The 26057-nt window shown below is 54.4% G+C and overlaps 8 protein-coding genes across 8 annotated transcripts; 6 read left to right on the top strand and 2 right to left on the bottom strand.

Moving 5' to 3' along the window:
- Positions 1-1775: 1775 nt before the first annotated feature.
- BZA05DRAFT_420441 (putative methylsterol monooxygenase) lies at positions 1776-2896 on the top strand (the record flags this gene model as incomplete). Its single annotated transcript, XM_051485645.1, has 4 exons — positions 1776-1802; positions 1840-2014; positions 2071-2174; positions 2237-2896. 4 exons carry the CDS (start codon positions 1776-1778, stop codon positions 2894-2896), a joined length of 966 nt encoding a protein of 321 aa, XP_051337597.1.
- A 1292-nt stretch (positions 2897-4188) lies between these two features.
- BZA05DRAFT_121015 (DUF427 domain protein) lies at positions 4189-5046 on the top strand. Its single transcript, XM_051478683.1, has 5 exons — positions 4189-4223; positions 4278-4441; positions 4574-4584; positions 4671-4843; positions 4998-5046. Exons 2-5 carry the CDS (start codon positions 4358-4360, stop codon positions 5039-5041), a joined length of 312 nt encoding a protein of 103 aa, XP_051337596.1. The 5' UTR covers positions 4189-4223; positions 4278-4357; the 3' UTR covers positions 5042-5046.
- A 1444-nt stretch (positions 5047-6490) lies between these two features.
- On the top strand, positions 6491-11628 carry BZA05DRAFT_404571 (uncharacterized protein). The gene is made up of 3 exons (XM_051484321.1): positions 6491-7078; positions 7145-10996; positions 11058-11628. Exons 1-3 carry the CDS (start codon positions 6807-6809, stop codon positions 11374-11376), a joined length of 4443 nt encoding a protein of 1480 aa, XP_051337595.1. The 5' UTR covers positions 6491-6806; the 3' UTR covers positions 11377-11628.
- Positions 11629-11764: 136 nt separating this feature from the next.
- On the top strand, positions 11765-14053 carry BZA05DRAFT_404568 (uncharacterized protein). The gene has a single exon (XM_051484320.1). It carries the CDS (start codon positions 12247-12249, stop codon positions 13846-13848), a length of 1602 nt encoding a protein of 533 aa, XP_051337594.1. The 5' UTR covers positions 11765-12246; the 3' UTR covers positions 13849-14053.
- Positions 14054-15611: 1558 nt separating this feature from the next.
- On the top strand, positions 15612-16637 carry BZA05DRAFT_316706 (uncharacterized protein; the record flags this gene model as incomplete). The annotated part of the gene is made up of 1 exon (XM_051480391.1): positions 15612-16637. A coding segment is annotated over one exon (1026 nt), but the record flags the coding sequence as incomplete, so codon positions are not given.
- Positions 16638-17564: 927 nt separating this feature from the next.
- BZA05DRAFT_404563 (uncharacterized protein) lies at positions 17565-19476 on the bottom strand. The gene is made up of 3 exons (XM_051484319.1): positions 19240-19476; positions 18928-19163; positions 17565-18866 (listed from the first exon to the last, which is right to left on the bottom strand). Exons 1-3 carry the CDS (start codon positions 19264-19266, stop codon positions 17897-17899), a joined length of 1233 nt encoding a protein of 410 aa, XP_051337592.1. The 5' UTR covers positions 19267-19476; the 3' UTR covers positions 17565-17896.
- Positions 19477-19731: 255 nt separating this feature from the next.
- On the top strand, positions 19732-20707 carry BZA05DRAFT_404561 (40S ribosomal protein S18). The gene is made up of 3 exons (XM_051484318.1): positions 19732-19929; positions 20041-20208; positions 20264-20707. Coding segments are annotated over exons 1-3 (468 nt in total). The 5' UTR covers positions 19732-19927; the 3' UTR covers positions 20562-20707.
- Positions 20708-21463: 756 nt separating this feature from the next.
- On the bottom strand, positions 21464-23291 carry BZA05DRAFT_120963 (Di-sulfide bridge nucleocytoplasmic transport domain-containing protein). The gene is made up of 3 exons (XM_051478682.1): positions 22883-23291; positions 21954-22822; positions 21464-21849 (listed from the first exon to the last, which is right to left on the bottom strand). Exons 1-3 carry the CDS (start codon positions 23013-23015, stop codon positions 21556-21558), a joined length of 1296 nt encoding a protein of 431 aa, XP_051337590.1. The 5' UTR covers positions 23016-23291; the 3' UTR covers positions 21464-21555.
- Positions 23292-26057: the final 2766 nt, after the last annotated feature.

Here is a 26057-nt window from a genome sequence, read left to right as displayed (position 1 = left end):
GTATCTCTGTTGTACTGATGTTCTTTGCTATGCTGGTTGATCTAGGGGCAGGGACCGCGTAGTGCTCGAGTGAATGTTGCAATGTGCGAGTGCTGAAGCGCTCTAGACAGGCGGAGCGTGCTCACGCTATGGTGCAATTGCCAGAGGACGATGATCACTCGTGGAGATGAATAGTTACCCAGAGGTAAACGGTGGGATTCAGGCTCGAGTATATATAACAGCCACTCAACTTCAGACCTTTTGCTTAATCATCAATTGCTTTCGACCTACCTCTCCAGATGATGGCAATACACACTCAGTTTCCTTGTCCACTATCCAACCCAAATTTCGTCAGACGGCCCGGTGTGGATTTCCCTGCCCCCCGCTAGACTTTCCTAGAAGAAACATGTAGTGCGCACTACTGAAATAAAGCTAGGAAAAGGAAAGTCCGCACCTCACTCCCCTACCTCTTCGTCAGGAGATGCCGCGAAAGAGGATGGGGGAGGAACAGCGGGAGTGAGCCCGGTTCCTCGACCTTAGCATCCTCCTCCTCCTCTCTCCGCCGGCCTTTCTTCCCTGTCCCCTAGCTCCCACTCGGATACCTCACTTGCTGCATCTTCTTCAGTGACCTCAGGAATCTGCCTGCCCACACCAGTGGTGGCGAAAGAGTTTAGGATGGCGTGGCTGCGCCGATCGTCTGCGAAATGGTCTCGGAGCTTGAACATTAGGGCCTACAACACAAGAGCGGATGAGTGAGAGGCCGAGTGACAGGCTATGATGTTCGTTGACTTGCTTCTTTTCGAGCTGGGGTCCAAGTATAAGCATTCATCCGCCTGGCTCATATCATAAGGATACTGCGATCCAATCTTCTTCTTTTTTAAACTGGTGAGTATGTACCTGGGTCCATCACCAAACTCCATGAGGCCACAGATCTGGGCAATTTTGACCTGCAACCCCTTGTTCTAGCTCTGGACCATGTAACCAATCCTAGTATGCTGGAAGTGTGGTGAAGACCGCGTTCGCATGATGTGGTGCATACATAAGTTCATGTGCGCGTCGTGCTCTTTTCCTCCGCGGCCCGCGAGTGAGCTTCCTCGCCAGGCGATAGCTACGTGTGTGCGCCACAAACAGGCCTGCGCATCGGCAATCCTGTCATGGGCGTGAGCACTAGAATCGTCCAAAGTCCTTCTCTGTGGCTGCCCTATGTAGAAGTCTTCATCGAATGATGCTTGTCCGCCGTGTAGTCGATCCCGTCGGACGGGCACTCTTGCGCGGGCGCGGGAATCACGGAAGCCTTAGGTCGGTCACCTTAGGTCGGCCATCTTAGAAACTCTCCGGTGATCCATGTTTCACAGAAACAGGTACATACCACCAGGTGTTAACCCCTTTTGAAGAAGAAAAAAACTAGACCCACAGAAGACAACAACAGGTGATCTGGTCGGCTGTTTCGTTAGCGGCCATTGCAAAGGGTGTTGGTGCCGGAATCGCTGTGTCCGGAAATCTCGCCACTTACGGGGGAGTTGGTCTTCCGGCAGCACGTCTCCTGGTTCGATCCCAACCTCAATCCTAAAAAGTTGCTTGGCACGCTTCCCCTTTCCACGAAACCCCTGTCGTTTGGTGACATCTAAAAGGGAGTCCATACCCGCGTCTCTCAACTCTTCTGTTTTTTTTCTACATCTCGAAACCCAACAATCGCACACAGCCGAACCCCGGATCTTCACCCCCCGGAACTGCTCTGTCTTTGTTGCGATTCGATTCAATTTCTGTCGGTTGCTGGTCATTGGTCGTCGGCTACAATGTATTTAAACCTCCCCCTTCGCGCGGTGCACAGGCAACACGTTTTTGTCTTCGTTGCTACAGCTACTGACGTCTTCCCCCTTTGCGTTCAGGTCCAACTTCACCACGATCCTCCCGGACGTGAATGCGTACTGGAATGCCTACGAGCAGATTTCAGAGCTCAATGTGCACCTCAACATCTTTGAGCGCCTCTGGGCCGCTTGGTACCAGTACATGGAGAACGATACGCTCGCTACAGGTTTGACCCCATAGTTCTCCTTCCAGCCGGAACCAGCGACTAACCGTGAAACCTAGGTATCATGTCGTTTGTGATGCACGAGCTCGTTTACTTCGGCCGCTCTTTACCTTGGATCATCATCGATGCTATCCCCTACTTCCGCAGGTGGAAGATTCAGGATGTCAGTCTAGCAGCCCCCTGTTTCGATGCGCTATGTGGTCAGTTTACTGACTTTTGATGCAGACCAAGATTCCTACTCCCGCCGAGCAATGGCGTTGCACCAAGATGGTCCTTTTCTCTCATTTCACCGTCGAGCTTCCTCAGATCTGGCTGTTCCACCCGATGTGCAAGTACTTCGGCATGGACACCGGCGTGCCGTTCCCGCATTGGACCAAGATGGCCTACCAGATCGCGATCTTTTTCATCATGGAGGATACCTGGCACTACTGGTTCCACCGCGCTTTCCACTGGGGACCGCTGTACAAGTACGTGCACAAGATTCACCACACCTACTCCGCCCCCTTCGGACTCGCGGCCGAGTACGCGTCACCAATCGAAGTTATGGCTCTCGGCCTCGGAACCGTCGGATCGCCTCTCCTTTGGTGCTACTTCACCCAAGACCTGCACATCTTGACGGTCTACCTCTGGATCGTGTTCCGCCTGTTCCAGGCTATCGACGCCCACTCCGGATACGAGTTCCCCTGGAGCTTGCACCACTTCTTGCCGTTCTGGGCCGGCGCCGAGCACCACGACGTTCACCACGAAAAGTTCGTCGGCAACTACGCTAGTTCCTTCAGGTGGTGGGACTACATGCTCGATACTGAGGCCGGTCCCGAGGCGGCCAAGAAGCGCAGAGAGCGCAAGATCGCCAAGGATGCGGCGAAGGCAAGAAAGGTGCAGTAAATTACTGTTCTGCCTTGTTCTATGGAAGGGTCTGTGAACGGCTCGGGAGGAGGAAGGGTGTTGCGATGATGGTGGTGATCGGATGTTCGCACTCGGTCATTGTACACTTTGTTTTTGCCGTTTTAATTGTTCGGTCTACTGGTGTTCCTTTGGCTTTTTTCTGTTCTGTCTTAATGAGCGAAACGATAATGTTCGCTATTAGATTGGGGAAGTGGGGGGAGGGGAGAGGGGTTGATTGGGGCATCATGATATCGTCTGGGGAGGGTTCTTCCTCTTCCCCCCACATACTTACGCACGGAAACTGGAACGACTTAAGAAGTACTTAGAATATCTCAACATAATTAATCACAAGGGGGGGATTTGTAAATCATGTACTCTCTTGTGCATCTTGTCGCTATACTCGTGATCTGGGTGCTCTGTTCGTTCTACATCCGGCAAGTGAGGAATCCGGAATGCCAGCTATCCGGATGCAGTTGCGATAGGTAGTCCATGCTGCGCCTCTGTAGGACAACTGCTCAGTGGCTGTGAGCCACCGAGTGATCATTTGTGGTCGTACCGTCGAATGTTCTTCGCGGGTTGCCGAAGCTGTCGGTAGATAAGATTGTCTCAAGAGAGTATAGTTGTAGCCGTACGTTATCGTCCCGATGTCTTGGATTCGACCTGTGTCTTATATCAGCCAAAGGTAAGCGCATGCATGCGCGGCTTGGTACTGTGTGTATACAAGAAACTTGTACTCTTCGTTATTTTCAATAGAGATAGCTGGCTGGAGGTACTCCGTACATATAAGTGCTTGATGGCGAACGTTCTCAAGCTCCAAACCGTGCTGCGGCTTTTATCTGTTTAATTATGCCTGTTGATGAGCACCGATATCGACGACATCGAGCGATGGCAGAACATTCTCGAGCTGTGTAAACGAGGCATATATGCGAGTACTCTATCCGCAGAAAATGACTCGTGGAGAGGAGGAAGGAGAGTCAGTTGGATGCGGACCATGGACCATGCAAGGAGGCTCTGCGAGCAATCAATGACGTCGGGAACCCCACTTCTTTTAGTTTGGAGGGCGCAACATTGCTTGTGCACTCCTGCCGGACGCCTGAACCCTCTTTCTTGCGCCCTCTTGCACCCTCTTCAGCCCCTCCCCGCAATTCCCCTTGTTGCGATTTATCCTTCGAGATAGGGCCGCTGCAGTTTTTCCGGAGCTACTCTAATACTCTCTTTCCACCTACTAGCAGGCGGATTCCTTATTCGCGCCCACCTCATTCTCCCCCGCTCGTCGTTCCTCCTCTGCCAATCCACAACGACACTACGCCTTCCGCGAGCCGATACGGTTAAACTCTACCTGCTTCGTTCGAACTCGACAGTCCGTCCTGATAATTCTCAGTGAACTACATACAGCTCCTAGTCCATCCATCCATACACTTTCCACCTCACCTCACCCTCACCCTCACCAGCTTCGAAACGATGCCTCCAGTGGCTGTTGCCAAAGTGAACGGTACGATTGTTGCGGAGTCGAACCTATATGAAAAGGTGGAGGACAATGTCTACGTGAGCCGCCCGACTTGGTACCCACCCAGCCTTCAGTATTCCCTTTTGCTTGCGATTTTGTGTTATATTCCCGCGGGTACATTGGTATCGATGCTTGGGATCCAGAGTGCTGACTTGTGTGATGTACTTTAGTTCCCTCCGGCGTGAGTGATCCCTCTCTCTGCCCCAGATCATCTCCTCGTTACGGTTTACAGTGCGATGATTGACACTTCTTGTGATCCCCCCACAGCGCGGTGAACTACCAATACCTTAAGCCCTCCACCACGAAATCATACTGTCCATGGAAGGGGGAATGCTCGTACTACAATATTGAGGTGGGTGAGACGGTGATACCGGACGGCGCCTGGTACTACCCAGATCCAAAAGACAAATTCCTGGACTGCAAGGATTTCGTGGCCTTCTGTACGTATGCCCCGCTGATGCTCGTAATGAGGAGGGTTCCTTTACGGTTTCGTTAGTACCCATCCCCATGTCTTTCTGTCTTTTTTTCCTTGCTTGCTTGCTCTTTGGATTCCAACGAATAGGTGGGATGAGGTGGAGCTGATTGACTATGCAGATAAGAATAAACCCGACTTGAGCATCGGAACTATCATGGAGTAGCAAGCTCGCCTAGCGGCCAGCTACACGTCCGGCACGACGGCGGAAGTGGTTAGTTGGCTCCATGTTTACATTGTTTGGGAGAGGGAGGAGGGACCGGGACTCGAACTCGCGGGGTTTTTTTTTGACTGGATACGTTCGATCGATTATTGTGCTTTTTTTTATGACGAGCTTCATTTTTGCATGCCACGACCGATTTCTGGGACATTGGGATGAATGTGTGGGAGTTTGGAGGGACGGACAAGATGCATGCTGGTGTGGTGGTGGAACATTCATATCCTTTGCTTTTGCTTTGCTTTCATTTCTTTTTGCTACGGCAGCCAGCAACAGTGCTGCAGACAAGAAGCAATACCGATAACGAGCGATCATAACTGACCAAGATTTCTTGACATACTAATGCCATCTCATGACCCATCCCCCGCCGTAGCCATCCTATCGCCCCCATCCTCCCTCCCCCTCGACATCTCCATCGCCTTCTGAGCAACAACCAAAGCTTCCTCCCTCTTAGCAATATCCTGATGCGCGTGCTCGACCATGCCAACAGCTTCGTCCAGTAGTTCCCGGAGGTTGTGATTCTCGGCCGATAGCCGCTCGATAATCTCCCGCTGCTGCTGCAGGTCCGGATAGAATGCTGGTAGTGGGATTCGCGTGTCGCGGATGAGCGCTTTCGCCGGTGGTTGGAGTGTTATGAAGCTGGAAGGATGGAAGGAGGGCATTTCGTTTCTGGCTGACGGTAGAGAGCGGATGAGACGGGAGCTGAGAGGCAGAATGGCGGAGGGCCGGGAGAGGAGTGGAGATAAGAGCTAAACTTTGGAGAAGGTTGAGGTTATTCGTGCCTCTTCTGGTAAACAGTAATTGACACCATATACCGGCCAGTCCGGACCGTCAATACCATCTACCCGACGGGGCGGAAGATGTGAACTTCCTGCAATCCTTCCTCTTACTACTATGAATGAGTAACTGGATATGTGGGGTCAGTAAACTAAGGATCTCGTGGGCCGTGCCTGTAGCTACTAGGCAGCTCGGTCCATATAAGGTTGTGAACCGCGCGTCAACGAGTGAGCGAGCTGGACGAGCTGGACTAGCTGAAGGTTCAGATGCCGAGCACAATCGATCGTTCCCATCTCCACGTATATGGCAGGATCCTTTGACTATTGAGGCGACCATGCGAGGAAAGTAGGATTTAGGTGCTCTCTGTCCGTGGGCTTCGCCGATGAAAAGCTCTCCAGGCCTCGGCTCTGGTCGGAGGTGTCATCGGCTGGTAAGTGGTTTCTCGAACTTGTGCCGCAGTTGATGGTTTAAGAAATAATTTGTGTGGTGGTGAGGTGTTGAAAAAGAGTTGGGTTTTGCTACCGGTATATGGTGGGGGTTTTTGAGCTGTTGTATGTAGTAGAGAAGTGGTCGGGGTGATGGATAAGGATCAGCCGGATTCAAGGGCCTTGTCGATTTGCACGTGCGTCACGACCCACCACGGCATCCAACAACGTCGCCTGCAAATGGCCTTTTCCGCCCGCCAAAGCCCGCCCATCTTACGTCTCCATGCACTGGCAACCGTTTGAGCATCGTCGTTGACACGTTCCGAAAAAGCAAAAGCCCCAAGCACTCCGTCACGTCCAGTTGACCTACTGCCGGCCACATGCGTGTTGCTGCATCCCGCGTTTCACACACACCTCCGAGCACGAGGCGTACATAAAGCAGTGTACGAGTACATCACACCCTACGCTCGCATCCTCGAACACCATCTCACTCTACCGGTCAACAGCTCGCCATGAACGTTTCCAGCCCGTTGTCGGCGGCTGCCTCTGCAGTGGCTACATCCTTACTACAGTCGTCTCCAACGTCCTCAGCACTGGCCGCAAGAGCACCCCCACCGGATGATCCCAATATCTTCTGGCTCACGCTGTCGCTGGTCTACTCGACTGTGTACCTCCTTCAGCGCATCGCCTTCGCGACCACCAAATTTGCCACATATACCCTCCCCGCCTGGTTATTTACGCTGTTCAGCATGTCGTTGACGTTTACGATGAACTTTACCACTCTGTATAGATAGGCTTCTGATTTCTGCATCTTGTTTCGCGCAAACTAGGCTAACATGCGTTGCCGCAGCATGATCATATTCCTCGTCTTTGGCTCGATAGTCTCCTGGGCCGTCCGCTACAAGGTGTTGAATAACTACAATCGGTTGCCCCCGGAACCGCAACGCAAGGACCCGGAGATAGATCTCTTTCCCGATTCCCAGGAAGGCGACTCGAAACCGGGCTTCTCAAGCTACCTCGACGAGTTTCTGAGTGCTATCAAGGTGTTTGGATATTTGGAGAGGCCTGTGTTCCACGAGTTGACGCGAAGTATGCAAACGAGAAAGCTGATCGCGGGGGAAACTTTGATGCTGGAAGAAGAGAAGGGTTTCTGCATTGTAGTCGACGGCCTCGTACAGATCTTTGTCAAGTCTAATCGGGAGATGCATGGCACCGCCTCCGCGCATTACGGTGGGGGTGGAGCGTTTCACGATGAAGAGGAGGGTTCGGAGACGGCGGATGGGTACCAGCTACTTACTGAAGTCAAGAATGGTGCGCCGATGAGCAGTCTGTTCACGATCCTGAGTCTGTTTACAGAAGACATCAAGCTGCGCCATGAAGACGAGGACGATGGTGGCCTCTCCACCAGCAGCAGCATGATAAACTTGGACCAGTTGTCGATGAGCCATCGGACTAGTCCAGTAGACAGAGAACACAGTCCAATAAGATCTCATAGCCGCGGGCCACTGCTGCCTGTGCCGCATCTGTCACTTGACGATGGCGAGCGGCCACAGCGACCAAAGATCAAGAGACCAAAGTCCGTGCATCCAGACATTCTTGCTCGCGCCACAGTGGATACAACCATTGCGGTAATCCCGGCGTCGGCTTTCCGGCGGCTCACGAGAATGTTCCCCAAAGCGTCGGCACACATCGTCCAGGTCATTCTTGCCCGCTTTCAGCGCGTCACATTCCTGACTGGATATAACTACCTTGGTCTGACTGCGGAGGTGCTGAGAACTGAGAAATTTATGAACCGGTACACCATGTATGAGCTGCCAAACCACCTGCGAGGAGGTGCCCTCGATAGACTGAAGGAGAAGTTTCGACGCGAGCAAGAACGGTCGGATGCAGACGATTCTATCAAGGGGATTGTACTGCACAATCCCAAGGCCGGAGGAAAGCGGCGGCGATCAAGTGCTGCTCTCCGGAAGGAGGCTGCTATTCACGCTCGACTGGCTGCCGCACGAGGGATTCCATCGCCGGCTCTGGACACTGCGCCGTCTCCCTTCCAGCAGGGGCCCCCCTCAGAAGACCGTCCCCTAATATCGCCTATGCCGAAGAGACGATCTCCGTTCAACGAACCCTGGGATCCTGCCAGCCTTCGGCCGATGGATACGCCAATGACGCATCGTGCATTCGATCCGTTCGCACACAGCGCAGCTAAATTCCTGAACGACCGGAGAGCCGAAAACGAGGATTCGGAGTTTCGGGAGGCTGTATTGGAGTGTATGTTCAAGGCTATCGGCTTGACCGGATTCACGAGCAGCCAGAAAGCCGGCACGGAAAGTGGCGATGCTAGTCCGAGACTGCTATCCTACGATGCACGGCGGCAGAAGGCAACGTTTACCAACGCGTTTGGGCAGCTGGACATGCTGGAGGGAAGCGATGGGGATACAGAGAGTGTTACCAGTGCTTCCGCTGCATCAACTAGCGGCGGTGGCGGTATCGGCTCGGTTCGAGCGGAGCTCAAGGACGATGTGGAGATTGTGTTTTTCCCCGAGGGCTCTGTTCTGGTTGAGCAAGGAGAGAGGGATCCAGGGTTGTATTATGTTATCGATGGTTTCCTGGATGTATCCATACCTGTCGACGGCAAGGCGACTATGAGCCAGAACATCTTTGGAGATAACCACTCGGAGGCTGGTGCTGACAGAGAATCGCTCAACCGCACGGCAACCAACTCGTCCTTTTCAGCAAGATCGACGTCGCGGACACGGACAAATGGCAAGCCCACGAGGACCCAGAAGAGCTTGTTTATGATCAAGCCTGGCGGTGTGGCTGGCTATATCGGCAGCATCACCTCGTATCGGAGTTTCATAGACGTAACGGCCAAAACCGATGTTTATGTCGGGTTTCTCCCGCGAGCTGCGTTGGAGAGAATAACGGAAAGGCATCCGGTTGTCTTGCTCACAATGGCGAAAAGATTGACCAGCTTGCTTCCGCGTTTGATCCTGCATATAGACTTTGCGCTAGAATGGCTGCAGGTCGACGCCGGTCAGGTGATTCATCACCAAGGCGACGAGAGCGATGCTATATACATCGTTCTTAATGGTCGTCTCAGAGCAATCCAGGAGAATGATAACGGCACAATGCGGGTGGTCGGGGAGTTTGGGCAGGGTGAGAGTGTTGGCGAACTGGAAGTTATGACGGAAAGCACACGGCCTGCAACCCTTCATGCAATTCGAGACACGGAGGTCGCTCGGTTCCCGAAGACCCTCTTCAATAGCCTGGCTCTAGAGCATCCTGGGATCACCATTCAGATCTCGAAAATTATTGCCTCTCGCATGCGCCAGCTGATCGACGATCCGTTGATTGAGCAAGGGTCGGCCAGAGTTGGAAGTTCTCCAACCAAGAAAGTGTCTTCGACAATGAATTTACGCACTGTTTGTGTCCTGCCGGTGACTGCTGGAGTGCCGGTTATGGAGTTCTCCCATCGTCTTTCGAACGCCCTCACGCAGATCGGTACTGCCAACGGTGTCACTGTACTCAACCAGTCGGCTATATTAAACCACCTGGGACGCCATGCATTCTCGCGGATGGGAAAGCTAAAGCTCCAAGGTTACCTTGCGGATCTCGAGGAGAAGTACGGCATGGTCCTCTATGTTGCAGACACCAGTGTCAATGCGCCATGGACACAGACCTGTATCTCCCAAGCCGACTGTATTCTCCTCATTGGTCTCGCGGAGTCATCACCAAACATCGGCGAGTACGAACGATTTCTTGTCGGCATGAAGACAACTGCCCGCAAAGAGCTGATTCTCCTTCACCCTGACCGATACTGCCCGCCTGGCCTGACCCGGCAATGGCTCAAGAACCGTATGTGGGTCAATGGCGGCCATCACCACGTACAAATGTCATACAAGACGTCTCCAGGACCAGCGATCAATACGAATGCGAGCCAGAAATTCGGGTCAGCGTTAAAGCAGAGGGTACGCATTCTTCAAGCAGAGGTAGCCAAATATGCAACTAGGCGATCGGGCAAGACTCCTATATATCCTGCTGGGTCTACGGCAAAGAGCGACTTTCACAGGATTGCCAGACGGTTGACCGGTAAGAGTATTGGGCTAGTGCTGGGTGGCGGCGGCGCCAGAGGTATTGCGCACCTGGGTGTCATCAGAGCCTTGGAAGAGGCTGGGATTCCGATTGATGTTGTAGGCGGTACCTCGATCGGTGCCTTTATTGGTGCTCTGTACTCGCGCGACGCAGATATCGTTCCCGTCTATGGCCACGCAAAGCGATTCTCGGGGCGCATGGCAAGTTTGTGGCGGTTTGTGCTTGATCTGACGTATCCCTCCTGCTCATACACAACTGGCCATGAGTTCAACCGTGGAATCTTCAAAACTTTTGGGAATTCTCAAATTGAGGATTTCTGGCTCGAGTTTTACTGCAATACGACAAGCATCAGCAAGAGCCGAATGGAAATACACACGAGTGGCTATGCTTGGCGGTATATTCGCGCTTCGATGTCACTCGCAGGTCTCCTGCCTCCACTCTGTGACGAGGGGGATATGCTGCTGGACGGCGGCTACGTCGACAACCTTACGGTGGCCCACATGAAATCCCTTGGAGCCGAGACTATATTTGCAATTGATGTGGGTAGTGTGGATGACCAGACACCCCAGGCATTTGGAGACTCGCTGTCAGGCTTCTGGGCCTTCGTGAATCGGTATGTTGTCGGCGACCACCCACTCTGCGCCCATTTCTATAATGCTGACTGACCCCCACAGTTGGAATCCCTTCTCACCCTATCCCAACCCTCCCACACTGGCAGAAATCCAGGCAAGGCTAGCATACGTTTCCTCGGTGGATGCCCTGGAGCGTGCGAAGCAGTCGCCGGGCTGCCTATATATGCGGCCGCCCATCGATGCCTACGGAACCTTGGATTTCGGCAAGTTTGAGGAGATATGCGCGGTTGGCTACGAGTTCGGGAAGAAGTTCCTGCAGGAAGCGGCTGAGAAGGGGATCTTGCCAAAGGATTCGGGGGTGGACGGCATCAGAGGGAGGAACATGCTGCGGATGGTGGCGCCGAGACGGGCGAGTATCTAGGAAACTATTTGTTTGCTGGTCAGGGAATTGGGATTTTGAAGGTTGGGCATCGCATAGGATGGTGTTACTTTTTACTTGCTTTTTGCGGGGAGAGGGAGTAACGAAGCCATAGCATGAGCTTCTGGAACTACGAATGGATATCCGATTTCGTTAGGATTTGTGTACATACATGGGTTTTAGGCCGACTATACAAGAGGTCTAGAATAGTGTACACTACGAGTTATGTTACAAATTTAGAATGGTTTCCCAGAAGTTCATCCCCATCTGTGTCGATGGCTATCTGCAGACTGCAGGTACTATGTACTCGATACGTATCGAATCTGGCCAATGCCTGTCCCTTTGTTCCTGTCCAGGGTCTCGGGATTCGCCGCCAGCCATCATCGTTTCGCTGCAACCCGATTCTCGGCGCCCAAAGCCGATATTCACATACCAGTACATATATACCCTTTGATTGTCTGAGGTCATCGCACTCTATGACATTCTGAAACAACGAGCGATAAGGGCAACTGTTCGTCTGTAATAATCGATAGGCAGCATCTACCATACTCTATGGGCTGCGGGCCAGCAATGGGAAACGTACACTGCATGCGTTGTGACTTAACTCTCTTCCATCCACCAGCGCGTCGCCGCCGGGGCTCGGCATTCATTCTCCGAAGAGCTTCCTTAATCCACCAACCCATCCACCGCCTCGTGTCTCTCGTTCGGCCGACTCGTGGTATAACTACCCCCCAGCCTTCCGTCCTCCTACTGTCACCTACTCCTCGTCCGTCGACTGCCGGAATACACGCCTCGTACACTTGGGATTGCTCTATCTTTTATTCTTGATACTACTACGCGGGCACTCGCGATATTTCAACAGAACTTCACATCATGATAGGGCGACGCAAGATTTTCACGGGGACATTCGTGCACACGCCATCACCCAGCGTGCTCTCGATCCTCGAGAATGGGGCGATCTTCGTCGACCAATCCGGCACCATAGTACACATCGACCACGACGCCTCCTCGCCCGACGCCCGCCTCAACAACGACCTCGAAGAGTGGTCCGGCGCTGAGATGATCTTCACCCGCCCCCGCAACAACGAATTCTTCTTTCCGGGGTTCGTGGATACCCACATTCACGCGGGCCAGTATCCGAACGCGGGTCTGTTCGGGAAGTCGTCGTTGCTCGAGTGGCTCGAGGAGTATACGTTCCCGCTGGAGGCGTCGTTGGCGGATACGGACGTGGCTAGGCGAGTGTACGGCAGGTGCATTGCGAGGACACTGGCGAATGGAACTACCACTGCGGCGTATTTTGCTACGAGGAATGTGGAGAGCACCAATCTGCTCGCCGATCTGTGTTTGAAAGCAGGGCAACGCGCGTTTATTGGCAGGTGCTGTATGGACCAGAAGACGCCGGACTACTATCGGGACGCGGATGCGGAAACGGCGATTAGGGATACCGAAGCTTGCATTGAGCACTGCCGACAGGTAGATCCCGAGCGGAAACTTGTGTGTCCCATCGTCACGCCGCGATTCGCTCCTTGCTGCTCACCCAAACTGCTGGTGGGGCTCGGCAATCTGGCGAAGCGGAAGAATTTGCCCGTGCAGACACATATCTCGGAGAACAAGGCAGAGGTGGAATGGGTGAAGGAGCTATTCGCCTCCTCGAAGAGCTACGCCGACGTCTACGATTCCGCCGGGTTGCTGCATGAGCGCACTATCCTAGCTCATGCTATACACCTTACCGACGACGAGATCGAGCTCATCCGTGTGCGAGACGCGAAGATTAGTCACTGTCCGGTGTCGAACTTGGCGTTGACGAGTGGCTGCGCCAAGGTCAAGGCGTTGATGAAGAAGGGCATCAAGGTCGGCCTCGGAACGGATGTGAGCGGCGGTTATTCGCCCAGCATCCTCGAGTCGGTGCGGCAGGCGACGCTTGTCAGCAGGATGGTTGCGTTGATGGATGGCGAGGAGGCGAAACTGAGCGTTACAGAGGCGCTGTATCTCGCTACTCGAGGCGGTGCTGATGTGGTCGGATTGGGAGACAAGATTGGTACGTTCGAGGTCGGCATGCAGTGGGATGCGTTCATGGTGGGCATGGGTAATGTGCCCGAGCAAGAGGCTCCAGCGGTGGAATCCGAGCTCTGCAGGAAACGACCGAGACCGGAGTCGGACGAGGATGAAGATATTGGCAGGGAGAAGATGCTCCTGCCATTCGATGGCTCATGTTCCGAAGACGAGGCGCCCAACGGTGTCGACGGAGAGGGGGCAGTGAAAGATGGCGAATCCAAACCTCTCACAGCCGGGATAGATTTCGGGCTCGACGGCGGACCGGTGGATATCTTTGGCTTTGAGAGCTGGGAGGAAAAGGTGGCGAAGTGGGTGTACAATGGTGACGACAGGAATACTATGAATGTATGGGTTGCTGGTGTTGAGGTGTACAGAGCGGGCGGGATACCCCCAACATGGGCGCTGGATCTCACGTCATGAGAGTAGCATGCGTTTTTTTGTATTGGTTTGATCATGACCGGTTTTGCTCATGACTGGCATTTTGTCTATGGCAGTGGTTTTATTTGGAGCCGAGCAGTTTTATGTATACAACCTAGAGAGATAGACAATTGGGTATCGTACCTAAGCACAGTAGCGGAGAAGCTGGTGAATCGTTTCCACACTCCTAAAATTTGCCGTAATCAAAAGACATTTAAGGTATTATATAACTCTAATACTACACGAAGATTGTTGATGCCGAGCTATTGCGGAATTCCACATGGAAGCGTTTTGACTCCGGTAATGCTTTCACCCCATTTGCCCTAACCGTACTTGGTCTACGGCGAGTACAGGTACTTTGTGACTCATAGCATCTCACTCTACGGAGTTCGCCGCCTACTTTTTGCACTAGTGGCCGCAACCACTGGAAAAAAAGTGGAAGCTCGATACACCCCAACATCACCACCTCGAACCACACAACGGCCAGTCGCGAAAAAAAAAAGGACCGGGCATAAACCGCCACGACTATGCTCTCTTCTGTTCTGCGGTCACCCTACATCTGCCTTCATTGCCGCGTGCAATTGCTTCGATCCCACCGAACACTCGCCCGCCTCACCCCTCCATGTGTACCCCACACCGCCCGCCGTCTGGCAAGTTGGATGCCGCGGCCAGATGAGCTCTCCAACCCCCGTTTCACGAGGAAACGGGAAATCCGCGACCAATCCCCGATGCCTTACGAACCCTTGGAGGGCAACGGATTCGAGGAGGAAGGCACACCGCCGCCGCAGACCCGCACGTATGGCAAAGACGCGGATGCAAACGTTGACTTCTCGATTGCCGAGATCCTGTCGCAGTCCGTAAAGCGGAACCTACGGGAGAATGGCTACGATGAAGGAGGACGCCGCGGTGGGCGCACCTCGCGCATCGATGAGAATTATAGTTCTGCTCCGGTACTCAATCCGACGGCGACGGCGGCGGCGGCGGCGGCGAGGAAGAAGCAGCCCGGTGCTGGGTGGGAGGCGACGGGGCTCCGCCCGGTCGTCGTGCAGACCATGCTCCGTGCATTTCCGGAGGCGTCGAAGATCACCACTGTCCAGAGGAGTCTCCTGACGCAGTTGTTGAAGGGCCATTCGGTCATGGCGTATGGTCCTCCTGGCTCCGGGAAGAGTTTTGCAATCACAGCGTGGTTGCTGACGCTTCCCCGTGCGACAGCTTTGCCGGAGGGCACGGGAGACAAGGTGAGGGTGAAGCCGAGGCACAAGGCGAGGCTTACTACTACTGCGCTGATCGTTGCGCCGAATGTCGACCTGGTGCGGCAATATCACGCGAATATCACCGCGCTGCTGGAGGCAACCGGATCTCCGGCTATCATGGACAATCCTGATGAATTCGTGCAGGCACTGTATAGAGGAGAGGATGAAGCGAAGCAGATAGAGTTACTGCGGACACGCAGGACTCCCCATATCTTGATTGCTACACCCACCGTGCTGTTGGATATCTTGTCCAGTAAGAATGCGGAGATCAGGGGACTGGTGGATTACACCGCCCTTCGGGCCGTGGTCGTGGAGGAATCAGACCAGGCTTTCTTGCGCTACGATAACCCGATCTACGGCCACGCGGGAGTAGACAAGGAGAAGCCAAAGGATCCGCTCTTGATCCTTCTCGATTACGTCTTCCAAGCCAGGAAAGCAGCCATCATCAAGGCCGGCGGTAAACTCTCACAGCCGCAGCTCGTGGTTCCATCTAGTGCTACTGGAGCTGGAAGATTAGCACGGGTCATTGAGACATACCATCCCACGTGGATGGACGGCGAGAATCGTCCCGGCTTCACGCCCTTTACCGGTAAAGGCAAGTCCAGCGCCGCTTCCATGGCTGTCAAGGTCGGCCAGGATGCTGTATATGGCGAGTTCGTCCGCAAGATACCAGACAACATCACGCACCATATCGTCGCCTACGACCCAATCACCGGATTCCTTCGCGACGCCCCAGTACCCTCATACCCCGACGCTAAGTCTATAGCCGCAGACCTCAAAACCGCGGAGAAACATGAACAAGAAGTACAGGCTGCGCTCGCCGCAGCGCTCAAGGGCAATACCCGCAAAGGCCATCTAGACCCCCTAATCAGCTCTGAGTCCAACCGGGCACCGGAGCTCCTCCGCCGCGGCTACCCTCCCGAGATCGCCGCCGAGCTCCTCGAAATGCTCCTCGGTCTCGACGCATGGCCCAAAAACGTCATCGCCGTGATCGGCGAAAATGCCTCCTGGAAAGCGCTCGCGGTCGCCTGCGCTGAGCGCGGCATAACCGCCCGCAATCTATCAATCGATACCTGGAATGCTAACGCCGCCGCGGAAGGCCGCGTTCCCCTCGGCCGTCTCGACCTCCTCCTCTCCGGCGCAAACCGCCCCCAACCTCAAACCGGCAGCAAGGAATCAACCACAGTTTGGATAACCACTTACCACTCCGTGCGTGGCCTCGACATCCCGGATGTAAACCACGCCTATATCCTGCACCGCGTCGACAGAGTCCGGCAATACATCACATATGCCGGGCGCGTGGGACGATGGCCTTTCACCTCCTCCGCCGAAGCCAGCCGTGATCCCCGCTTCCTCGGAAACGATCCCCGCCCCAAAGCCAAGGTCGTCAGTGTACTCCTGGAGGAGAACTCTGTTGGCGGCGAAGAAGTTGAGCTCGGATACTCGGCCGTCATTAGTGATGGCAGCGATTCAGAGAAGTGGACGTGGAGGAATGAGGCGTTGCGACTGGCAAAAATTGGTCTCGGCGTCGAGAAGTATCTGCCCGATGGCGCAATGCAGATGGCGCCTACGCAGATGGAACGCGGCGGCGAGAGGAGCATGGACATGGATGAAATGCTGGATGAAATGCTGGAGAAGGAAATGAGGCACAAACAGCGGATACTGGAAGAGAAGGAGAATGAGGAGGAAGTGGAGGTAGAGACTGAGATTGATATTGCGAGCGAGCATAGGGCGGCTCCCATGGTTCAAGAGGAGGTGGCTCAGGTCGAGGAGCCCGTCAAGGTCGAGGAGCCCGTCAAGGTCGAGGAGCCCGTCAAGGTCGAGGAGCCCGTCAAGGTCGAGGAGCCCGTCAAGGTCGAGGAGCCCGTCAAGGTCGAGGAGCCCGTCAAGGTCGAGGAGCCCGTCAAGGTCGAGGAGCCCGTCAAGGTCGAGGAGCCCGTCAAGGTCGAGGAGCCCGTCAAGGTCGAGGAGCCCGTCAAGGTCGAGGAGCCCGTCAAGGTCGAGCAGGTGGCTCAGGTCGAGGAGGCCGTTCAGGGCGAGCAGATTACTCAGGTCGAGGTTGAGGCCGAAACAGAAACGAAGGCAGAGGAGACTGCAGCCCCGGCACCGATTATTTCAGCGGAAGAAGTGATCCAAGAGCCAGTCGAGGTCAGGGTGGAGGGAGTGGTGGTCGAGTCCGAGGCTGCTGCGCAAACGATTGAAACAGTCGCTACTATTGAGGCTGTCGACACACCTGAAAGTGTGGAGACATCCAAGGATAGCGAGGTAGAGGTGAAGGCTGAGGCAACTGAGGCGCCTGCCGAGATAGCGGTAGAAGAAGCGCCTGACGCTCTGGTGGCCGAACTGGCAGCCGAAGCTGAGGCTGCTCAGGCGGTCGAAGAACCCGCAGCGAAGCCCGAGAAACCTAAGAAGCGCACTACAAAACCTAAGAAATCACCAGGACGGCCAAAAAAGTAGGAGAGCAATGGGTAGATATTGTAATTTATGTATGATAAAAGCTACAGTAGTTTTAGTGGGAACCCGGTGTAGAATAGGAGTTTAGAGTTTTGGGGATTTCTCTTCTCAATGATGCGCACATTCAACTCAACGCCCCTTAGTATACATAGAAAAAAAGGTAAAGGTAAAGGTAAAGGAAGAAGAAACAACAGGTTCGCTAAATAATGATGCCAGCAAGAAATGAAAAAGGAAACAAGTTCCGGTTGGACACAGGTATGTAGAATAGAACAACAACTGCCTCCTTCAAGACGAACAAACGGACAGAATACAAAATTGAAGTACACCAAGGTAGATCAGACCTTTCATCTGAACTTTGTTTTGGACTTCGACTTTGGCCTGGGAGTCTCTTCTTCGCTCTCCTCCTGCTTTACGAGGGGAGCCTCTTCCTCCGCGTCGTTGTCGTCATCAACAGTGGATGCCTCTGACTCCTCAGGCGCCGATTCCGCCTGTTTCCTGCTGCGTGCAACCCTTCCAGAGGATACTTTGCGCTCCAAATGGTCGCGGCTCACCGACCGCTCCTTCATCATGGTACGAGACTTTTTCCTGCCGTTCATAGTGCCACACCTAGCACATCCCCATTGGTCCATCTCCTCTAGGGAGTGGGTACCAGGTGGAGCAAGACCGTTGACCATGCGGCAGTTCTTGCAGATCAACGCGAACCGGGCCTTGGCAGACATCTCGTCTTCGCCGAGAATGACGTCGAGAATGCGGTCGTACCATTTCGGCGCGGTGGCTTCTTCTGGCTGGAGATGCTGCTGCGAGGGAGGCTGCGTTTGCCCTTGCATCAAGAGTGATGACTGGCGTTTCAGTGAGGTGGGTGTTTGCGTAGGTGCCTGCGGCTGCGGCTGCTGCTTTGGGGGCTGCGCTTGGACTTGACCGTACTGGGGTGGAATACCGGCTTTCTGCTGAGCATAGAGCTGCTGTTGGATGCGAATTTGGTCGGGTGTGAGGTGAGGGAGTAGTGGTTGCTGCTGCGGCTCGGGTTGCTTCGACGGCTGCTTCGGTGGCTGTGGTGCGCCGACTCGGAGAGATGGCGCAGTGGTAGGGACGGACTTCTTGTTCTCCTGTTGAGGTGCAAGAGCTAGGATGCCTTCCATCGGTGCGGTCCCTCCATACTTCTCGATCAACGACTGGGTAGTCGAGAATTTCGTGATCGACTTGAGCTTCTCGATGGTTGCGCGTTGCTCTGCCTGAAAGTGTTCAAGCTTCGCTTCGGTGGATGCGATCCGTCCGCCGTAGTAGAGGTCCAGGAGCTTTCGAACAACATAGATTCTACAGATAACAACATTCAGCTCAGCACCCCCGTGGTTGTGTGGACGGAGAATCAACAAACCCTACAGGCCCAGCTGCCAAACCGCCGCCCTCATGCACCCGGATGTTCTGGTACCCTACCACCAGCACGATGACTATGCAGTAGAGGATATATCCAATCACTGAGTAGATAGTGAACAGTGCCTTGTAGCGGCGGGCGCGCTGGCGGAGCGTCGCGAGCTTCGAGGATGTGCTTTCGATCCGCGTGGCAAGCTGCGAAAGGATCCTCTCGAACGAATCTGGAGAATTGTCATCACCCTTCGGAACTATGTTAGCTTACTTCCTTGCTTCACACACCTTCAAAATCTGCCACATGTGGAAAGAGGGAACTTACACCGCTGAAGGGCCAAAAACGAACCATGCTAACTGCTCTTCGAACGGAAAGAAAAGAGAAATAGGGTGAAGACGGTGAACGAAAGATGGAGAACAAGAGAAGGAACAGCAGTTAGAATAGAAGTTAAGAGGGCAAAATAAAATGAGGTAAGGGGGAAGGTCTGTGGAGAAGTGAAGTGAAGGTTGAAAGAAAGAACAGAATTACGGGAGAGAGGGAGCGGCTTGGCTGACTAGATGGGGGTGACCATCGATCGTCTTGGGATCCCCGTTCCTCTATGTCATAGCTAGTGCTTGTTACACACTGCTGCAGTCTGCGGGTTGTGACTTGATTGGCAAAGCGGCAAAAGGGGCGGCGAGATGGCGATGCATGTGGACAAATCAGATGAGATGTGATTAGATAATGTGAGTTATGTGGCGGAGCCGGATGATGCTCCGCCACCGTGGCTGAGACAGTCAGCGCTAGCCTCCTTTCACAGAAAAAAGCCCTTATCTTATCTCCAGTCAATCAGTCGCACAATCCCCAGACAGCAGTCATACGCCGCCGCCCCACAGCGCACAACGCACAGCCCAGCAACTTCGGGTTTGAGACTATCGCAGCAAGAAGTATCCAGCCCAACAACATTTACGACAACCCCACGCCAAACGACAATCCCGACGAGTCCCGGCGAACGACCACATCGTTGCCCATCATGTGAGTATACCAGTATACCTCTACAAAGGAATTTCGAATCTTGGACGATAGCGATGGACGCGTTGGTCTGGGAAAGGGAGAGCTTCGAAAGTTGACGGATCGAATCGATAGGTCTCTCGTCAGCGGCGAAAAGTCGAACTTCCAGTTCATCCTTCGTCTTCTCAACACCAACGTTGATGGAAAGCAAAAGGTCATGTACGCCTTGACTAAGATCAAGGGTGTCGGACGCCGATACTCCAACTTGGTCTGCAAGAAGGCCGATGTCGACTTGAACAAGCGGTACGAAGCTATTATTATCCATCTCCTCCAATGGTTCTCTAACGCCCATATCCAGCGCTGGTGAACTTACCACCGAAGAACTTGAGCGTATCGTCACCATCATCCAGAACCCGACCCAGTACAAGATCCCCGCCTGGTTCCTCAACCGACAGCGCGACATCGTCGACGGCAAGAACTACCAGATTCTCGCCAACGGAGTCGACTCCAAGCTCCGTGACGACCTGGAGCGGCTGAAGAAGATCCGCGCCCACCGTGGTCTCCGACACTACTGGGGCCTGCGTGTCCGTGGTCAGCACACCAAGACCACTGGTCGTCGCGGCAGGACCGTCGGTGTCTCCAAGAAGAAGGGTTAAGCGTATCGCTTCGGATTTGGGATTTTTACGGCGTGTTGGGGTTGTGGAAACTTCTTTTTCTGGGGAGGGGACCACGCTGGCTTTTTTTTTCGGTGATGTTTCGATCAAAATAAAAAAGAAATGGTCATCGATATCATGACTCCGCGCTGTAGTTCCTACTGTGATACCGACGTTTCAACCTTTTGCCCGCCATTTTGTACTCCGACATCATCCCCACCACCGCGCACCAAATGCTGCATGGAAGACGTGAAGCTCGAAGTAACCCAGGGCCCGAGTGATTGAAGGATAGCATACCACGCCTTGTGCAAGCTTCACCAGAACATCACACCAGGACACCAGCCCTAACGCACAAAGGCAAACGATCTGACCGCTGTCCAACGAGACGAGCTAGACAATGCAACACCAGCGTCTCACCTGCCAGTTGCTGCTATGTACATACCCGAGGTGGACAGTTGGCCGCTATCGCTCGTAGCTCCCGCACCGACGAGCAGAGAACAGGTGTATACTTTCTAGGCTTCGATATCGGCCCAAAGACCGCAACAGTGCCGGTTTATACAGCGGAAACCGCTCACTGCTAGTTCTATGGAGCCCCGCTTGCTTTTACATACGCATGGGAAATGTCGATTGCGGTTTGGAGACATAACCTCCACAACTACTGTCCCCACGCCGTCTCATGCCGTCTCACGCGGCGGAGTACCTACCTCAGTAACTGGAGATATTGAACCACGCAATTTCCACAAGCATACCTAAAATACAACAGAAGCTCGAACATTCACAATACAATAGGTACCCATCATACTAGTTAATCACGAGTGTACATAAAGATAAAAGATAAAAGAAGCCAGTAGTCAACCATTCAACGCCGCGTAGTATAATGTACAATCCCCTCCCCCCCCCCCCTCCCCCCCCCCAAAAAAAAAGTTGCGAAGAATTTAAAAAGAAGTCCGTCCCATTCCATTCCCAAATTTCGACGGGATATCCCTGGTTCACTGGTTCACTTCCACTCGACCACCTGCTGATCATCATCTCTCATCCTCCGGGGCGTCCGACCGTGCTCCCCACCAGCACCACCACCTCCTCCCTTCCTGAGTAAGGGTGTAGCCCAAGGTTGGTGTGCGGGCGTGTATGCATACGACTCCGAGGGGATGTGGTGGGGCGTCCACTGCGATGCGAGCGGTGGGATCGTCGCTGCGACAAACGGGTGCGGGTGGTTCTGCTCCTTCAGCGTGGCGACGGCGCTGGCCTTGCTGCCTATCCAGCAGAGCATTACGACGAGCGCGAAGAGACCCTAGATAGATAGGCGCCATCGTTAGTTTTTACGGGGTTGGAACTCCGCCAGTGCGGGTGGGGTGGGGTGTGGGGTGTGGGGTGTGGGGTGTGGGGTATGCATACGATAGTCTTCCAGTGGAGCTCGTTGACGAAGCCGTTCAGGATCTCTGCAATAGTAGCGGCCGAGACCTTTGCGCGGCCGACCTTTGCGGGGTCCTGGGCCATGCACTTCTCCCACATGGCGCAGGCGGCTTCGGTGGCGGGCACGCGGGTGTCGGGCGCACAGCGGTTCTGCAGGTAGTTCTTGGTGCACTCTGCGATGTGGAGGGAGACGGACTCGGCGGCTTCGTACACGCGGTGCGCCATGTCCTGCTGCACCACGCGGAAACACGCGAAGAGGATGTAGATCGCCAGCGCAACCCACGAGGCGTGCACGAATAGCCCGAGGTACGCGGAGACGACCACCGGGATCCGCTGGTGCATCGCGAGCCAGTCCGGGCCGTCGGCGCGCTTGGGTTTCCGCGGCGTCTTGCGCGTGGAGGCAAACCCGTAGTCGGTCTCCGAGCAATTGAAGTCGTCGTCATCGTCGTCGGACACCTGGTCGAGCTCGGTGCGTCGGCGGCGTCGCGGCTTGCTGATGCTGTGTCTGTTGCTGCCGCGCCGGAGCTCGCCGCGCCCGGTGACACGCCCGGGAGTGGCAGAGATCGCTCCGCTGTTGGCGTTGGTCTTCTTGGTGCTGCGGAGGAGCTGGAGCGCGGCGGCGTCGGGCGTCGGCGCTTCGCTTTCCGTGTCGGGGGTGTCGAATACATCCGAGTCCTTCGACAGAGTGGCAAAGGGCCGGCGAGGTGTCCGGAACGATGGGGTCTCGAACCTCGATTGATGTGGTGTCTCACGATATGGGGTTCGGGGGGTATACGGTGTCTGCGCGGGCGTTGCGAACACGGGCTGTTTGATCGGCGATGATCCGAAGACTGAATGTGTCGCTGCAGTTCCTGCGGTGACATCAGGATGGCGTTCCGCATATCTCTCGCGCATCCATGTGGTGTACGTACCTCTCTTGACAGGTGTCTCCTCGGCAAGTGTGCGCTGGAACCCATTCATCCGGAAAGGCGAGTTCGGATCGACTCTGCCAGAGGAGTTCTCCCACTGGAAGTCCATTGGTGATTCTTGGCCGCGGGTCTCCATGATTGGGGAAGTGCCAGTGGAGGTGGGTCGTGGAGTGAACTCAATAGATGAAGGTATTAGGTTGGGAGATATGACGCAGATATACCCAGGTAAGGGATGTGGGGCTGGAATCGCGGTGATGCTCGAGATGAAACGGCAGCTACAGCAAAGTAGTGGTTTCTCGTGACGATGTCGAAGGCTTCAACTGCGGAAAAGACGCGTGTTTGCTCTGGATGGGTGTGGAATGAAAAAGCAACAGGGGGGTTGTCAGGGGCAACAACGGCGACTCGTCAACGGGAGTGTTGAGAGCCGCATGTTTCAACCTCAGGCATTGGTCATACACGGACACTCGGCCGTCAGGGCTTTCGACAGCTTGCCCGCTCGCACGTGATGGTCACGTGGAAGGACATCGACCTGACATGATTCAATAGGGTCGAACGCAAATGATGATGATTAAACAAAGAAAATGGTGACCACGCAATGGCGACAAAAACAAACGTGATGACCACGCGGCTACGGAGCGCTTTAGAAGCCTTGACCGAGGCGTCCGAGTGTTGATCTCAAGACGAGTTGCGTGTAAATTTCACGATCGTCGAGGCAATTCGAACTTTGGATTGCTGTGTGCTGGGTCCAGACCCGTTGTGTCCAGACCCGCTGGTGAATCGAGAAATGTATGTACTGTATACTGCTTCAACTGGATGAAGCCCAACATCTCCAGAATTGCCGGAGGCCTGCACATAGGTGTATAGCAGATTGCAAAGCTCCACGTTGGAACTCCCCCAAATATCCCCTAGGGGCTAGCTGCAAGAAAGACCGCCTTGCAATTGGGCGGGCAATAGGTACTTCACCGCTGGCCATTAGAATACCTATGTTGACCTGCGAGGCCTATTCTGAGTACCTATTCTAGTAGCTGCCGCAATGAGTTAATATTGAGGAGTCTCGGTAGATACATACCACGTTGGGCGCATCGAGGGTCGTCCTATCGGCACTCTATACACCACATGAGTCTGCAGATACCGAGTGCGGAAGTGCTCACGAGCAGTCTGCGCACCTATGGGTCTCCCTGCTGGTCCTATCTAGGACGATTCGTTGCCGGTGAGGCACATGCGATTGGGACGAACGAACTCTACTAACTAACCAAGAGCACGGCCGGTGGGAAGGACATCGAAAGTTCGAACAGCACTTCCATCGACCCGCTTAGGCGACCCGAGACCATTCGACTGAGGTTGCCTTCGGTGTATCCCGGTGATTCTCTTAGTGTGCACACGCCAAGAACTCGTCGGGCACTCCAGAATGATGTCGTCCGTCGCCAGTGATTCCAAGACCGTGGCAGCAGACAGGATGATCATCAGAAGTATGTAGGGTAACCACAGTAAGTACTGTAGTTACATAAGAAGTATCTACCACGGTCCAGAATCATGCGTGCTCACTGTTGTGGCCAGAGTCCCCCACCGCCAAAAAGCCGCGAATTGTGCGACACACACCTCGATTCGCCGCTACATGTGAACCAACCACACTCCCCTCCGCCGTTACGCTAACGCTTGCCTTATAAGGACTTCCCACTGCCAGGTCTATTTCTTATTTCTCTGCTCTAACCGACAAAGCACTTAGCCTGTCTCACTTTTTTCTGTTTTCTTTCCGAGGGTGTGGTGGAGGAGGCCTGTCATGTTGACCGTCTTGTGCCCCGAATCATCCCGACCGCGATTGGAGGTTGACCGGCCAGCGCAGATGCAACGGGGAGAAGCATGGGCCCTGCAGGCATCGGAGAGACGAATTCGCGATGCGCATACAGATCCACTAGAGCGACGACCGAGGTGCCACAGTTCGATGGGCGGGTGATACGTGTGATTCGTAGGAGGCGGGATCCCGTATGCAGGCAGTACCGGCAGTACCGGCAGTGTGGAAGTAGAATAGTAGAGCATCTGTGTGCTCGAGTGGTCATGGCAGGGCAGAGGGCAGAGGGCAGAGGGCAAATGGCAGATGGCTTTGAGTATTGCGGCAGAGGACAGAGGACACTGGACAGTGGACACTGGACACTGAGCAGCGGGCAGCGGGCGGTGGCGGTGATTCGCTGTGTCCGATCGGCAACGCCATTACTATTACTCTTGATCTGCCACCGATCGTCGTGAGTACCTGCTTGACTCGAGCAGTCACAGCAGAACAAAGCACCTGCCGGTACCTTCTATGCGGCCTGGCCCTCGGTCAACAGTCACCCGTTGAAAGCCGCCGCGGGATCGAAGTTCCTGCTTTGAATTCCGCACTTGTAGGTGTCAGCCACCCGTCCGCGGCGGCACGCAGACACTTGATATCTGCCTCCTACTCTGGGTACCTCACCTACGGCCTACTAGGTAGTACATAGCATCCTCACTTTATACATACCTTCACTTTGCCCTGTCGAGCGAGTGTGGGCCCTGGTCTCATTGGCGCCTTATCGTGCCACCACTACCGCTACTTCGATAACGAACTTTCTTGGACTCACGAGGTCCCGGTTCCAACCTTTTTTCTTCTCTCACATCCAGATTCCTCTTCCTTTCCTAAAACATCACTCTATTTGACTTTCTCCTCCCCGAACTGTCGGTTCCCCCCTTCAAAGCCTACCCGAGCAGTCGCATAGCCTTTCCGGCTGTCATTGCGGCGCACGCAGGTTCCTCATACAACTCTTGTATATCCCCGCCGTCACTTGGACGTCATCGGTAACCTAAAACCGACACGGAGAGAATACACACTTGGTAAAGAGGGGCTCTGGATTGCTTCCTCGAGGCGAGACAAAGGGCTAACGGCTGCTTCAGGGACTTCGGGACGCCACATCACGCCACATGACCTGCGCAATCGGCATGATGAGTTCAATCACGGTTCGCCATCTGTTGGCTCGGAGTGCATCTTCGCTTGCCCCGCGTATTCTGGCACGAACTGGCGCCTCGGCCAGGACGGCTGTACCGTCGAGAGCCTTCCCGGTGGCCCCGCGAGCATCATTGGTTGCGCTGAATCTGCGGCACACCCGTCAGTTTTATACATCCACGGCCGGAGAAACGGATGTTCACAGTACATCGATCTTTGCGCCTC

This window comes from Tricharina praecox, assembly GCF_024521635.1.
Source record: "Tricharina praecox strain CBS 144465 chromosome Unknown BZA05scaffold_20, whole genome shotgun sequence".
NCBI lineage: Eukaryota > Fungi > Ascomycota > Pezizomycetes > Pezizales > Pyronemataceae > Tricharina > Tricharina praecox.
This window is presented reverse-complemented; position numbering and strand designations above follow the sequence as displayed.

Bases quoted from the DNA above. Each gene is read 5' to 3' on its own strand.
- BZA05DRAFT_404563 (XM_051484319.1), bottom strand. From the start codon at position 19,266: ATGGTTCGTTTTTGGCCCTTCAGCGGT. The intron at 19,164-19,239 runs GTAAGTTCCCTC...ATAGTTCCGAAG, and splicing joins GTTTTTGGCCCTTCAGCGGT to GGTGATGACAATTCTCCAGA. The intron at 18,867-18,927 runs GTTTGTTGATTC...TGTTATCTGTAG, and splicing joins TTGGCAGCTGGGCCTGTAGG to AATCTATGTTGTTCGAAAGC.
- BZA05DRAFT_404568 (XM_051484320.1), top strand. From the start codon at position 12,247: ATGATAGGGCGACGCAAGATTTTCACGGGGACATTCGTGCACACGCCA.
- BZA05DRAFT_404571 (XM_051484321.1), top strand. From the start codon at position 6,807: ATGAACGTTTCCAGCCCGTTGTCGGCGGCTGCCTCTGCAGTGGCTACA. The intron at 7,079-7,144 runs GTATAGATAGGC...GCGTTGCCGCAG, and splicing joins ACGATGAACTTTACCACTCT to CATGATCATATTCCTCGTCT. The intron at 10,997-11,057 runs GTATGTTGTCGG...TGACCCCCACAG, and splicing joins TTCTGGGCCTTCGTGAATCG to TTGGAATCCCTTCTCACCCT.
- BZA05DRAFT_404561 (XM_051484318.1), top strand. The intron at 20,209-20,263 runs GTACGAAGCTAT...GCCCATATCCAG, and splicing joins GATGTCGACTTGAACAAGCG to CGCTGGTGAACTTACCACCG.
- BZA05DRAFT_120963 (XM_051478682.1), bottom strand. From the start codon at position 23,015: ATGGAGACCCGCGGCCAAGAATCACCAATGGACTTCCAGTGGGAGAAC. The intron at 22,823-22,882 runs GTACGTACACCA...ATGTCACCGCAG, and splicing joins GGAGACACCTGTCAAGAGAG to GAACTGCAGCGACACATTCA. The intron at 21,850-21,953 runs GTATGCATACCC...CTATCTATCTAG, and splicing joins AGCTCCACTGGAAGACTATC to GGTCTCTTCGCGCTCGTCGT.
- BZA05DRAFT_121015 (XM_051478683.1), top strand. From the start codon at position 4,358: ATGCCTCCAGTGGCTGTTGCCAAAGTGAACGGTACGATTGTTGCGGAG. The intron at 4,844-4,997 runs GTACGTATGCCC...TTGACTATGCAG, and splicing joins CAAGGATTTCGTGGCCTTCT to ATAAGAATAAACCCGACTTG.